Source organism: Microtus pennsylvanicus, chromosome X (genome assembly GCF_037038515.1).
Source record: "Microtus pennsylvanicus isolate mMicPen1 chromosome X, mMicPen1.hap1, whole genome shotgun sequence".
Taxonomy (NCBI): Eukaryota; Metazoa; Chordata; class Mammalia; order Rodentia; family Cricetidae; genus Microtus; species Microtus pennsylvanicus.
The window spans coordinates 120,057,881-120,071,197 of record NC_134601.1 but is presented as its reverse complement, the minus strand read 5'-3'; the positions used below and the strand labels follow the sequence as shown (position 1 = coordinate 120,071,197).

General features: G+C 41.2%; 1 protein-coding gene across 1 annotated transcript in view; it reads right to left on the bottom strand.

The window, feature by feature from the left end:
- The window catches only part of Ace2 (angiotensin converting enzyme 2), a 49,956-nt gene extending 38,675 nt beyond the window's left edge, over positions 1–11,281 (bottom strand). The window contains exon 1 of the mRNA XM_075956791.1: positions 11,058–11,281. Within this exon, the coding sequence (XP_075812906.1) occupies positions 11,058–11,243 (186 nt within the window). The 5' untranslated portion in view covers positions 11,244–11,281. The remainder of the gene's footprint in view (positions 1–11,057) is intronic.
- Between the last annotated feature and the right edge of the window lie 2,036 nt (positions 11,282–13,317).

Genomic DNA, 13,317 nt, shown 5'->3' with positions numbered 1-13,317 from the left:
TCTTAAGTTGCTTAGAATTGTATCAGACGAGTGGGATATGCATTAAGAATGCCTTCTCAATGAAACACAAGTATGTAATAACATAGGACCCACAAAGGAATCAATCCGTTTCTATAATAAGAGGAATAAAAATCATAACAGGGATCCAAAGTGTTTCAAGTATTTATAGAGGAGAGAAGACTTAAGTAACCGTGAAGTAGGTAGGAGTCGGGTGGCTGGAGGATGCTCTGAAAAACAATTTGCCCCTTTTTGAGCTTTAAAAAAATACCCATGTGATGGAAAAATCCTTGTGTCGCTGTTTTGATCCATTAGCCAAGGGACTAAGCAAGGTGGTGGAGCTGACAGTCAATCCAGCATTCTGACCTAGAATCTAGGGCAGACAGACTCTGTGATGGCTTCCAGGATGCGTGTCTGCTATTGTTCACACCTGTGCATGATATCCTCTTCAGCAGGAACAGACTTATAAACAATCCCATGGAACAAAAGGAGCAAGATGTGCATATTTACATTATGTAAGACTGTCATTTTTATCTCGTTAACAGACCCTTTGCCTTGTGGACTATAATGCAGCAAGATATCATGTTATGAACTGTTCCGTGGAAAAGGGCTTCATGGCAAGAAACTGAGGCTGACCACTGTCTGACATCCTGCAATAAACCAAGAACCTCAGTTCAGCAGCATGTGGAGATCTCAATGTTAACCCTAGCCACACTGAGCGTGGCAGTGAGAATGGATGCACACAGCCCTAGATAGTACCTTTAATGCATGCTGATGAGACCTAGAAATAGAAGAAGCATGCTTGGACGCCTGGCACACAAAACCTGTAGAACAAAGGTATATAAACCATACGTCTCTCTGTGCGTGTGTGTGCATGTGTGCATGCACGTGTATATCATACATTATGAGAATTAAAAATTACTTTATCTTGACTTGCATTTTCAAATTGATTCATATTTCCATAATTCAAATTAATAATAATGTTCCTGAATAATGCTCTTTTCCAAGCTATCCTTTTACATTTCATTTTGTTTTACTGTTTATTCTATATCCTCCCCTAAGGCTCCTGACCCTAAGTAAAATAAACAGCCTAGTTGTTATGCAGAGACACAAATCCAGTTCATACACACCTATTCAACTGCTTAAACGGTGGCTGCTGGCTACATATAAATTATAGACCTGACTTGCGTATGAAGCAAAGCTTAGGCAACAACTTATATAGTTCCTCATGTTCAAGGAGCAAGCTGGGATGACACAAACAGCCCTCCACACTCCCTCTGTGCACAAGCAGTCAATAAACAAGTGAAACAGCCAAGTTTTCTACAGACATCCATAGGGGCTTTGGGAACAAGACACGTGTGTTTGGAACAACCGGGGGACTTTCACTCTCTGACTTCCATATAGAACTGTAGTGAGGTAGTGAGTGCGTATTTCTAGCCTGAGAGACTCCCTTGCAATTCCAAAGACTACAAGTATAAACTGCTAAATGCTACTTTTAAATGTTTAACAACATATTCGAACTATCTACGTATATTAAATCGGATACTTTCACTGTGGTTTTAAATGTCTGCATGTGAGCTTTTGTCTTAGGACATAGATCTAGTGGCCCCTACCCAAAATAATGTCATTTTTATTCAAGCAATAATTTTGTCAAATAACATATTTTCTTTTTCTGCTAACCTAGATCTCTCTCTCTCTCTCTCTCTCTCTCTCTCTCTCTCTCTCTCTCTCTCTCTCTGTGTGTGTGTGTGTGTGTGTGTGTGTGTGTGTGTGTGTGTACGAAAACTAAAATGAGACCATGGCGGGAGGGGGGAATCTATGTTAAGGGAGATAGGAAGAAAAGAGGAAAGACAGAGAGAGAGAGAGAGAGAGAGTAAGGCCCTCTGCGGGGAAGACAGAGAAGAGCAAGAGAATAAGAGAGTGGAGACCAAATATGACCAAAGTGTGCCTGAAAATGCTACACTGAATCCCTTACTTCATATGTTACCATTTAAAAAATTAACTTAAAAGATAGCGAATTTAAAAAACCCACCATATTCTGGAGTGAAGAAAAAAATTCTAGCTATCCATGTTATTAATATAATTATATAGAATTAGTATTATATAAACTTCTTATTTCCTAGGCAAGTCTTTATGACCTATATTTATTTTTTTTCAAAGTTATAAATCACAGCTCCATCCTTTAATCAGGGCTGATAAATTATAGCCCTTGGGCCAAGCTCAGATATCACCTGTTTTTCTTCAATAAACTTTTATTGGTAAGTCACACATATCAACCACAGTTCCCCCTCCCTCTCCTCCTCCCGCTCCCTATCCAGGCCTCAGAAGGGGTAAGGCCTGCCTCGGAGAGTCAACAAAGCCTGGCACATCAAGCTGAGGCAGGACCAAACCCTTTCTCCCTGCATCAAGGCTGAGCAAGGCATCCCACCATAGGGAATGTGTTCCCAAAAAAAATCCAGTTCATGGTCCATTTCGCTATCACAATTAGAAAAGTACCTTCTATCTCATCTAAGGATTCGGATAAACACAGTTGTGAGAAAATAAGTGCCCATTTAGGTTTCCAGATGGGACAGTACTAAATAAGAATGACCAAGCCACTGCGGGGCTGTGTGCTTCTGAAGAAACCGTGAGAAGGTATACCGCTCCAATCTTTCCTAAAACTATGGTTGATCCCTGCTTTCAATGAAGAACTAGCATAACTCTTAAGGCCTGTGAAGTATTTATATGCTCAAATAGGCAGTTATCTCTGAAAATTCGTGATGCACAGATGAGCACAGTTTCTTCTTGTGAGAAATTGTTTGAGATGTAAAGCACTCCGTCTTATTTTCTCTTTATCTAGAGCGCAACAGTGAAGCTAGACCATCGGCAATCTCTCAGTCCTAGACTTATGGAAATGAAAAGTTGGAGAGAACTTTAGCCATCTGGGGGCCTTATGGTGCAACAAACCTCCAAGGAAAAGGTCTATCCTCAAGCCCTCCCTATATGCTGGTCTGGTTTCCGGATATGGCCCTCAAAGTCACACCAAGCTCAGAGAACAAAACTGCTTTGGTCAGTTTTTCAACATACCCAGAGACTTGCAAAATGGAAAAAAAATGTATCCTATTCAATGGGGTAGACAACACAAGTTATATAAATCCTATTACTACATTCTAGAACTACAAAGTCTTTCTATATTTTGTATGAGAAGGTTGACAATTTAAGTTTTCAAATATTTTGAAACTATGTTTTTTACTTTTTTGTTTATTTTTGGTTATTTTGTTGTTGTTTTGCTTCTTTTTTTGAGGGGGGGGGACAGTGTTTCTCTGTGTAACAGTCCTAGCAGTTCTGGAACTTGTTTTGTAGATCAGACTAGCTCAAACTCAGAGATCTGCCTGTCTCTGCCTCCCAAGTGCTGGGATTAAAGGCTTGCGCTACCACCACCACCTGGCTTATTTTTTCGACTTTTATCTTCTGGGGAAAACAGACTCAGTCCTGAACTCCAGCTTGCTTGTATCACGGTGATGTCCCCTCCACTCTTGTCCTCACATATGGGTATAGTATGCTTCATGAAGCATGGCATGGAGCCATTAGGGACAGGGATTAAGTTAACATTCTCTCCTTGGCTACAGACTACCAGTTAATTTACCACTATCAGGCTGAGTACGCCTGAAGACAGGAACAGAAAAGAGAAATGGGTATGCCCAGAGACTCTACAAGACCCATTGTCTTATAGAGCATTGGCCTTCCACTCTCTCTAAACAACTTCTGAATAAAACAGCAACATTAGAAAAAAAGAAAAAAAGAAACAGCTGCCAGGCAATCTTCAAAGCTCTTCTGGGTGGTGGATCCGAGTAAGTGGGCAGTTGCTACAGTTACTGCTACATTCTAGAATCCTCTTGCTCTCTCTAGAATTAAAATGATACAGAGACATTCTATGCTGCTTTTGAGCTACTGGCCTTGTTATTAAAACCCAAATATGCCTGTTTTAAAATTATTATTAAGAGGCTCCAATTTCTCCCTAAAATATGGGGTCTTTGTGTGTAGGAAGGTCGGGATTGAGTTGAATTCACTAATAAAGAAGAATTTGAAGGGCTGAGGAGATGACAGAGAAAGCAAAGTGCCTGCCAGGCAAGCGCAGGCCCTGATTGAATCTCCAGAACCCATGTGAAATGGTGGCACTCCCCTGGAATTGCAGCACAGTGGGGCCAGAACCAGGAAGACCCTGGGGCTTTCTAATCGAATGTCTAACCGAATGGAGGCAGAGGCAGGCATAGCTCTGTGAGTTCGAAGCTAGCCTGGTATATAGAGTGGGTTCCAGGACAGCCAACGCGACACAGAGAAACCCTATCTCAAACAAACAAACAAATCCATCAACAAAAAGACCTTGTCTCAAAAATAAGATGGATAGAATAGACCCTGGGTAACAACGCACGTGGCTAACCTCTGGCAACACACACACACACACACACACACACACACACACACACACACACACACACACACACTCATACTCACTCCTGTGCCCTAGAGGAAGATTTACAAAGAATCTTATTTCAAAAATCAAACCATGGGGCTGGAAACCACCTGCAAATTTCGTTTGATTTTTCAAACAAAAGTTTTTTTCTATTAACTTCTGAACTAACCTATTAGTGCAGAGGCACGGATGCAAACAGAAAACAATCATCTTTCCTGGGAAGCATTTCCAGTTGTCCAGTGATCAAGTTTTCAGCTAGATATGTTAAGTGATAGTGGCCTGGGTGTATCTAAAATATGTGTGTCATGCTATGTCAATTAATTATCGTCCTGGGTAGTTTTGTTGTCGTTGTTGTCGTCACTTGATAGATGCTGGAGTTGTTTAGGAAGAAGGAACCTCTACTGAGTAAATGCCTCCATCAGATTGGCCTATAGGCAAGTCTGTGGAGCAATTTCTGGATTAATGATTGATGTAGAAGGGCCCAGTTCAATGTGGGTGGTGCCTTCCCATCCCTGGGTAGGTGGTCCTAGGGTATCCAAGAGACAAACTTAACAAGTCACCAGGAGCAAGTCAGTAAGCAGAAATCTTCCATGGCTTCTGTTTCGGGTTCTTGCCTCCAGGTTCCTACCCTGAGTTCCTCAGCCCTGACTTTCCTCAGTGATAGACTGTCTCCTGGACAAGTATGACGAATTAAATCCTTTCCTTCCCAAGTTGCTTTTGGTCAGTGTTTTATCACAGCAAGAGAGACCCTAACTAAGATACCTACAGACCCAGCTTGGTTATTCACCAATGACTTCTAGAATAATAGATGATTTCCTTAGCAGTTTTTATCCAAGAGCATTTATTTCTTGGCCAGAAGTGACATCATCTTAAAAGTTCCATAAAAAGACCAGATTACTGATGGAAGTAGTCACACGCACCACAGTGGTAGTGGAAAGTAGGAAGCCTGCGTTGAGCAAAACTTTTTTCTTATCCCTGCTTTCTGATTCCTGCCTCACTCTATGCAGGCATCATTGAGGCCATCATATAGATAAAGTTTACAACTTCTTTTATTTCAGGCATCTCTCACATCATTGTTTAAGGAACGCCATACTATGCCAGATCTGTAGACTGGCAACCCCCAAATCCTGACTCTTGAAAGTCACCTCAGGAGACAATATGAAAATAAGGCAAGTGGTCCTCAGTAAAGTCACCATGATAGGACAGGAACACACAAATGTCATACAGTCTAATTTCCTGTTCTGTATCAATTACCTGTCGCAATAATAAGACTATCTAAGAAACAACCAAAAAAAAGCCTCAATAGCGTGTTTATAGTTTATATGCCTAAAATAACTCAGAGTTGGCAGACACCTCTGCTGATCTTGGCTGAATTTGCATGCAACTCTGGAAGTTGGCTTCTGCTTGGGCAACTACTTAATAGTTGGCCAGCCTAAACAGGTTCTCTTGGCAAAGAGAAAGGTGTGAGGGACAAGCCCCAATTGTTCAAGTCCATCAAGTCAATGCTGTCATCAGCCCTGCTTAACACAAACGAATGAACACACTCACAGAGCCTGCAGTGGGATGGCGCTACGAAGTGACATGACCTTAGCCATTATTACGGCAAAGGATGAAGACCTGAGTCCATCAGTGCAATTGACCGTACTTCCTACACCCAAGGTAGAGCCCATGCATCCGTCTAAATGTGCTGAAAGCCGAGTTAGTGTTTTCCACGTCTCACATTTTTCAGATTAAAGTTTTACAGGTCTTATCAGCTTCACCACCTGTGGTGTAAGCAGTGTGTCCCTCTGTTTACTCTGAATTTATCTCGGGTGTGCTTCCAGCTGAATTGCCTTTCAGGTAGAAAAAGATTAGGCCAATACAATTGTCAACACTCTGTCCTTCGCTGTTCCAGGTCACACGTTTCCATTAGTGAGGTTTTCTACAGCTCCCAGCCCTCTCTGACCTCTAACTCATTCTGACTATTCTTGGGAAGGGGCAAGGATCCCTTTCTTTCTTCCTTCCTTCCTTTTTTTTCTTTACATTTGAACACCAGCATTACGTTTTTAAAGGCTTGAGAAAAGTTCTCTCTTTTACTTCCAGAACCTTCTGAACAATGCTAATCATTATAATCATGCAAATGTATTTAGTCAATGTCTTCAGGAGACAATCCAAAATGACTTCTAGATCCCTTTGCTGATCAGAACTATTTCTTCTGGTTCATCAGCTTCCTGCAGCAGTCCGCTCACACCCAACTTGGATTTTCCAGACCAGTTCCAATTCATGCAATTCCAAATATATGACAACTTTTGGTGGCAAAGAATTTTGTTATAGTAAGGATTATTCTTATCAAATACTTGCTTTTGCGTTAGTGATCTTCTAAAACCCCTGTATGGGCATTTCATAAATACTTATTTTATGGGCGAAATTTTTTCAAAATTTGCACGGCCTCCCTGAAGCAATAAATGCATCACACTACTGAGATCAGAAGGACCTAACAGCCTCAAAGATATCGGTGGTAATCTCAAGTATTTTACTGACTTTCTGTTAAGAGTCAGTTCCTGCTAAGTGAATGTTAAACTCTGGGAATTTCAGAACTATTTATTTTCTCTGTCCAAGAAGTTCATTTTCCATTACCCATCCCCCCCCCCAAGATAAACTAGATCATCAGATAGTCTCATTAAAGCAAACTCGGTGTCTAACTCTGCGAGTCAGTGCAAACCTAAGAACAAGTGGAGATCTAAAATAAAACAGGAAAGTCTGCAGTATGCAAATTTATGGGAACACATTCTCCCCTTTGCCCACGAAAGGCTCGCTGTGAAAATACACAGACAAAGGTTGATATTTCTTAATTCTTGACCCTGAATTCTCCACTGACAAGGCCAAAAAGCAGGCAAAGGAAGGAACATGATGGCTTTTTCCCAGAAATCTACTTCCCAGCAGCTGTTCTGTGAATCACAGAAAAGCCTCGGAAATGGGAGAAGCTCGCTTCCTTCAAATATGACCTTTCTGGGGCGATCTTCACTCACAAGCACCTGAGCTGAGCATGTGGCTCAGCGTGAGTACTTTCCTGGCATGCACAGGGCTCTGGGGTACAGCTCCATATCACACAGCAAAATATCTAATAAAATCTGCACTCCTGAGATACCAGCGACACAATGGGCTTTTCAAAATGCAAAGCCACTGAATAATACTTCTTGATGAAGGTCAAACCAGATGCCAGGTACAGTATCAAATTACATACAAACACGCACACACACCCTGCATATTCTTTAAATTCAGCATTCCCTTATAGCGTATGCTATATTTTAATACTCTGATAAATGGGTCTGAAGGAAGTTAACACAATTACTCAACTAAATGGGAACAAATACAGAGACCGACAGCCGGATATTATGCACACGCAGAGTGAGAGACCCTGGAACACTCAGTTCTAAAAGGGAATTCTCCATCACATCCCTCCCCTCAGGGCTCAGGGAACCCTGAAGAAGAGGAGGCAGAGAGAGTGCGAGAGCCAGAAAGGATGGAGGACACCAAGGAAGCAAGGCCCTCTAAAGCGACGGGACTGACGCACATGTGAAATCAGAGAGACCAGGACTACATGCTCAAGGCCTCCGCGAGTCTGACCAGATGGGCTCCTAGATAGCCGAAAGGAGAAATGGACAGATACCCCCGTCGCTAGCCCAGAAGCTAGCTCCAGTTGATAATCACTTGCAAATGAAAATAGAATTTGCTTCAGGGGCGTCTCACTGAAGAAATCAACTACTCTTAAGGGTAGACTATATGTCCAGCAGAAGGTGGCCAGCAGAGACTAATTCAATGACGTCTTTGGAAGGTCCTTGTCTCATAATGTTGGGTCAGTTTTTTTTTTTGTTTTTTAATTGTATCTTTATATATATATATATATATATATATATATATATATATATATACACACACACACACATACACTCTCTGTGTATGTTTCTCTGTCTCCCTCTCCCTCCCTATAGGTCCTTTGTGTATACTTTACAGCTTCCGGTTTAGTGTTTTTGTGGGATTCCTGAGTGTGGGATTCCTGAGTGTACAAACAAGTGGGTCTCTGTGTCTCTATCTGTTTCTTGAGCCTTTTCTTGGGCTCTTTTCCTTCTGTTTGTTTGTCTTGCCCTAATCTGATGTGTCAGTTTTTGTTCTATCTGATTAGATTTCGTTTTATTACTATCTTTTAGATGCCTGCTTGGTTTCTGATGAGAGACAGAGAGGGAGTGGATCCAGATAGAAGGGGAGTTGGGGAGGAACTGAGAGGAGGAGGGGGAACTGTAATCAGGATATAGTATGTGAGGGGACAATCTATTTTCTAAGACACGTTAGACCTTCAGCCTCTACGATTCAAAGGAGGAACTGAACCCAGGGTTTTTGGCCCAACTTCATACTTACTGTGTCATGGTTACACTCCACTCCATGTGAACGTATTGGCCCCTATAGCACAGTGCGTCTCAGCAACCTCATCTCAGAACTCCTGTGACACCTGTCCATTGCCTAGCATCTAAGAGAATCTCAACACACGAAACGAAGGGAGAACAGAAAGATGAATCATCCCCCCCCACACACACACAGTTGCCTCTCTTGTCAGGGAAACTCACACCAGTTCACCTGAGTGCCTTGATGCCCCTCTTTGCCACTTCCTGCAAACGGGATATGGAGTCCCTTGTCGTTTTTCTTTCATTTAAGTGTGTTTTATTCCTTTAAAGGGTACACAATTTTCTCCAGTTTAAAATATCTAATGTTTTATACTCTTCCATTTCTAGTTTTTGCTCTAATCAACCTGCATGATTAAAAAATAACACCTTTTTTTTTTTGCACTGAGCCTCTGAGCCAAACCACAGCACCACAATAATCTCAGAGATGGTCTCAGCAGATAGAATTACATCTCAATCTATAATATGAGTTCTGCATATGTGGGCCCTCAAAAGAACTATTCTGTTCCTCTTCAAAACCCCTCACTCCCTCTTCTACTAATAACAGCAATGTCTTCCTTTTCTCCTGAGCCCACAAGCATCAAGTGGTCTCTGTAGCATTCAGGTGTCTCTGTAGAGCTGATGAAGCATATGGGAGTATTATCTATTTGTTCACAGGTGAATAATTTAATACTTAGGTAAGAAAGATGGCTCTGTGGTTATGAATGTGTACTTCCTTTGCAGAAGACGCAAGCTTGGTTCCCAGTATCTACGCCTGGTGGCATAACTTCAGCTCCTGCGATATGCAATATCTCTGACCTTGATAGGCACCTGCACTCTCATGCATGATTTTAAAATAATAAGAAGAAATCTTAACACAAAAAGTAACTAAGACTCAGACTGTCTAATTAACTAACGCATGTTCACTCAGCTAAAAAGTGCTCGGGCCAGGATTTGGATGTCAGTAGTCTAGCTCCAGGCTAGCTAGCTTTCAAAGTATGATGTTAGTCTCACCATGAATCATGCAGCTGAGAAAAATCTACAGTACACTTTAGTCCCCTCAAACAAAAACCAAATGAAAAATTGAAAGACAGTTATACTAAAGAGGACATGGGTAAGACCAAAATGTGAGATCAGATAAAGGCAACTCATTTGGCAACATTAGAAAAATCTCCTTGGGGGGGAACTTAATTGGGGGAGGGGGAGGGAAACGGGAGGCTGTGGCGGGGAAGAGACAGAAATCTTTAATAAATAAATAAATTTATAAAAATAAATAAATAAAATTATTGTTGATAAAAAAAGAAAAATCTCCTTGATTTCCTTGAACTTTGGTAAAATAGAAAAAAAGTCTTAAGATTTCAAAGGAGTCAGCAATTCCCAACTTCACTCTGTTCTATGAATGACAGTAATTTGAATACACAGCACCCGGATCATTTGAAAGAAGGAAGCTTCAAAACTCCAGTTTTGAAGGAAAGCGTTGCTTGGGGAGGGGGGCGAGGATGAAAGTCTTTTCTTAAATAGTTATTCTATTTTCCACCACTTACATATACTTAAAAGGCACTTCAGGATCTGTGAGAAAAAATAATTCTAAGTCCTTATACTTGTCAAGCAAAATATGTTGCTTTCCCAGAGTAGGCTGAGATTTTTCAGGACTGGTTTAATTATAGCTTTTCTTCTGTGACCTTTGGAAATTCCTCAGCGCTCTGTGACAATGGAAGAAGGAATTCCCAAGTCCAGTTTCACCTAAGCCATGGTTACCTTAATTACTAAGCGACTGCCTTCAGTAAACCGCCACTTGCATTTTTCAGTTACTATGTCATTTGTAATCCTCATAGAGTCCTTTTGGCATTATAAGCTAAAGAAAGTTATTGACTCAATAACTTCCAACATTTCCGTGAATGCTCTGCATGGCCAGTATAATGAGAATAGTGATGGTAACTTTATCAAAAATTTCCACTCGTCTCTGGAACCGTCTCTGGAATCTGGGCAGAGAATTCATTCATAATAATTTTCCAGATGAACTCTAAGGTCAATTGAATTTAGTCATCTGGAATCCTAGGATCAGAGCTACAGAGGCAATTATTCAACCTCACACTTTAGAGACTTCTATGATTTCCCTCTCCACTTTTATAGGCAGTAACTCTAATCTTCTATAAGCAATCAATACCCCCTAGGTAGTCTCAAAAACTCACCATCTTTTGGGCATTCTCCTCAGTAATATTGGTGTTATAATTCCAAGAAGCAAGTGCACTTTGATAAGACAGGTCTTCAGCTTCCTGGTTAAACTTGTCTAAAAATGCCTTGGCATCTTCCTCGGTGATAGACTGGACGGTAGTTACAGCAACCAGGCTGAGAAGGAGCCAGGAGGAGCGTGACATCTTTCCCTGTGCACCAAGCTCCCATCCACTGAGCAACTTTCCCTAGAGTAAAATCTCTTCATGAGTTTTTCTCTCTCATCAGCCTTTGAACTTGGGTTGGGCACTGAGAAGGGAAGACAAAAAAAAAAAGCAGAAGAAGAAACAGAAGAGAACAGTAAACAAGCTGCTGAACCAATATGAAGTTAATCCTGGAGAGGACAGATATGTAAACAGATTTTTTAGAATGATTTTTTTTAAATAAACTAAATAAAGACATGTTATTCATTAATCCTAGAAAACCTTAGCTCTGCTAGTATTTTATGGCCAAATCAAAACTTGGACATGTGGTTAATATGTTCCTTAAAAGCTGTTAAAGTTACACTGTGGATTACTATGATTTTACAGTAACAAAAAAGAGGCTAGAATTAGAAAGTATGGCGACACATTGGAACTTATAACTGTTTCCGACCATTCTATCGATAAGTTATACATCTTTTCTTTTTGTTGTTTTTTTGATTAGTTGTTTTTTAATACAGGGCTTCTTTGTAAAGCCCTGGCTGTCCTGGACCTTGTTCTTTAGCCTAGGCTGGCCTCAAACTCACAGAGATCCTCCTGCCTCTGCCTCCCGAGTGCTGGGATTAAAGGCGTGTGCCACCACTGCCCAAGCCCATTCTTGATTTCAATTTCAAGAGAATTCTCACAAAAATTCACTTCCTTGTTTAACAGTTTCCTTCCCAGTAGGCAACTTTGCCTTTGTCTTTATGAGCTTTGGTTTTTTTTAAAAAAAAACAACACACACACACACAAAACTTATTTCTCTTCCCATTTAAGAACCTGTAAGACTCTTCTCTGCTCTGTAGGTTTAATCCTCCCCAATGCGGCTTTGGCAAAGCTTCAAGCTGTTGTTCTCTATTTCTTAGGAGACATGTTAAATTCTAGTTCTCTAGCTGACTTCATCATGCGCCTCTTTCCCTTTGGCTTACCTGCTTAAAGTTTAGCTGAGATCACCAGGAAGTAATAATGCCTCCACATTATGAAATCCAAAGAGCATCCACATCAGGTCCCGGCCTTCCCTAGGCATGGGATCATGGCAATGTGAACACCAAAGGGAATTTGCTGGTTATCCTGTTGAAGTTCAGCAGCTGGCTCCGTGTCCTCATTCCCAGGGTGTCAGCATGGCACAGATAAAAGAGAGGAGCCACTTTAAGTGGCAGGGCGCATAGGCCTGCTTGGTTGTGATTATGAAAGCTTCACGCAGAGAAAACATTTCTCCACCCAGAAAAACAAGTCTTCCAGGTTTACACAAAATGGTAATAAGCAAGCCTGAAAATAATTCCACTACTTCACTTTATCCCAAACTTGGACAGACAATTGTAGAATGGGGGGGGAAGCAGTAATTATTCAAAGTGCTTTATGTTACAACATTTTATTTAAGCATCACAACATAGCAAGGGTAAATATTTCCTTCGCCATTTTATGGACTGTGAAATTAAACTTAAGTAGCTAAACCTCACTAGGTTAATAAGAGATGGAACCGGGCCATGAAATCCAGCCTGTCTGGCTCTAGAGTACAGTCTCTAAACTAAGTTGTATGCCACAGTCTGAGCAGGAATCGAGCCATCCATAGCGAAGGGAGAAGGACCTAGTGAAGATGATGGATTTGGTTCCACTATATCATGTGGGGATCAAGATAAAGCAGGTGGCACCTTTAAACAACAACAAAAACCTTCAAAGCAAATGACATGAGAGAAAAATCGGTGCAGACATAGCAGTAACGCTCTTCCATACCCAAGGAATCGGAAAGCTCCTTGCTTCTCACAGACTTAACGAGCAAGACAGCCAGCATGTGAGTCTCTGAACAAGAACACTGAATGAGAAAAGGCTGCGAGAAACCTCCAGTCCTATAACCTCATGAGTGAAATACGTAGAGTTAGGAGAGAAAATGTAGTCCAAATTCAGTTTACTGAGACAGAAGAGAAGATTGATGGGATCAAATTAAAATGTGAAAAGCAAGATACAAAGTCCAAGCTAAAGGTAGATGGACAAGAAGACGAAGAGGCAGGAAAATGGTGGAGGCCGAGAAACTGTGCAGCGA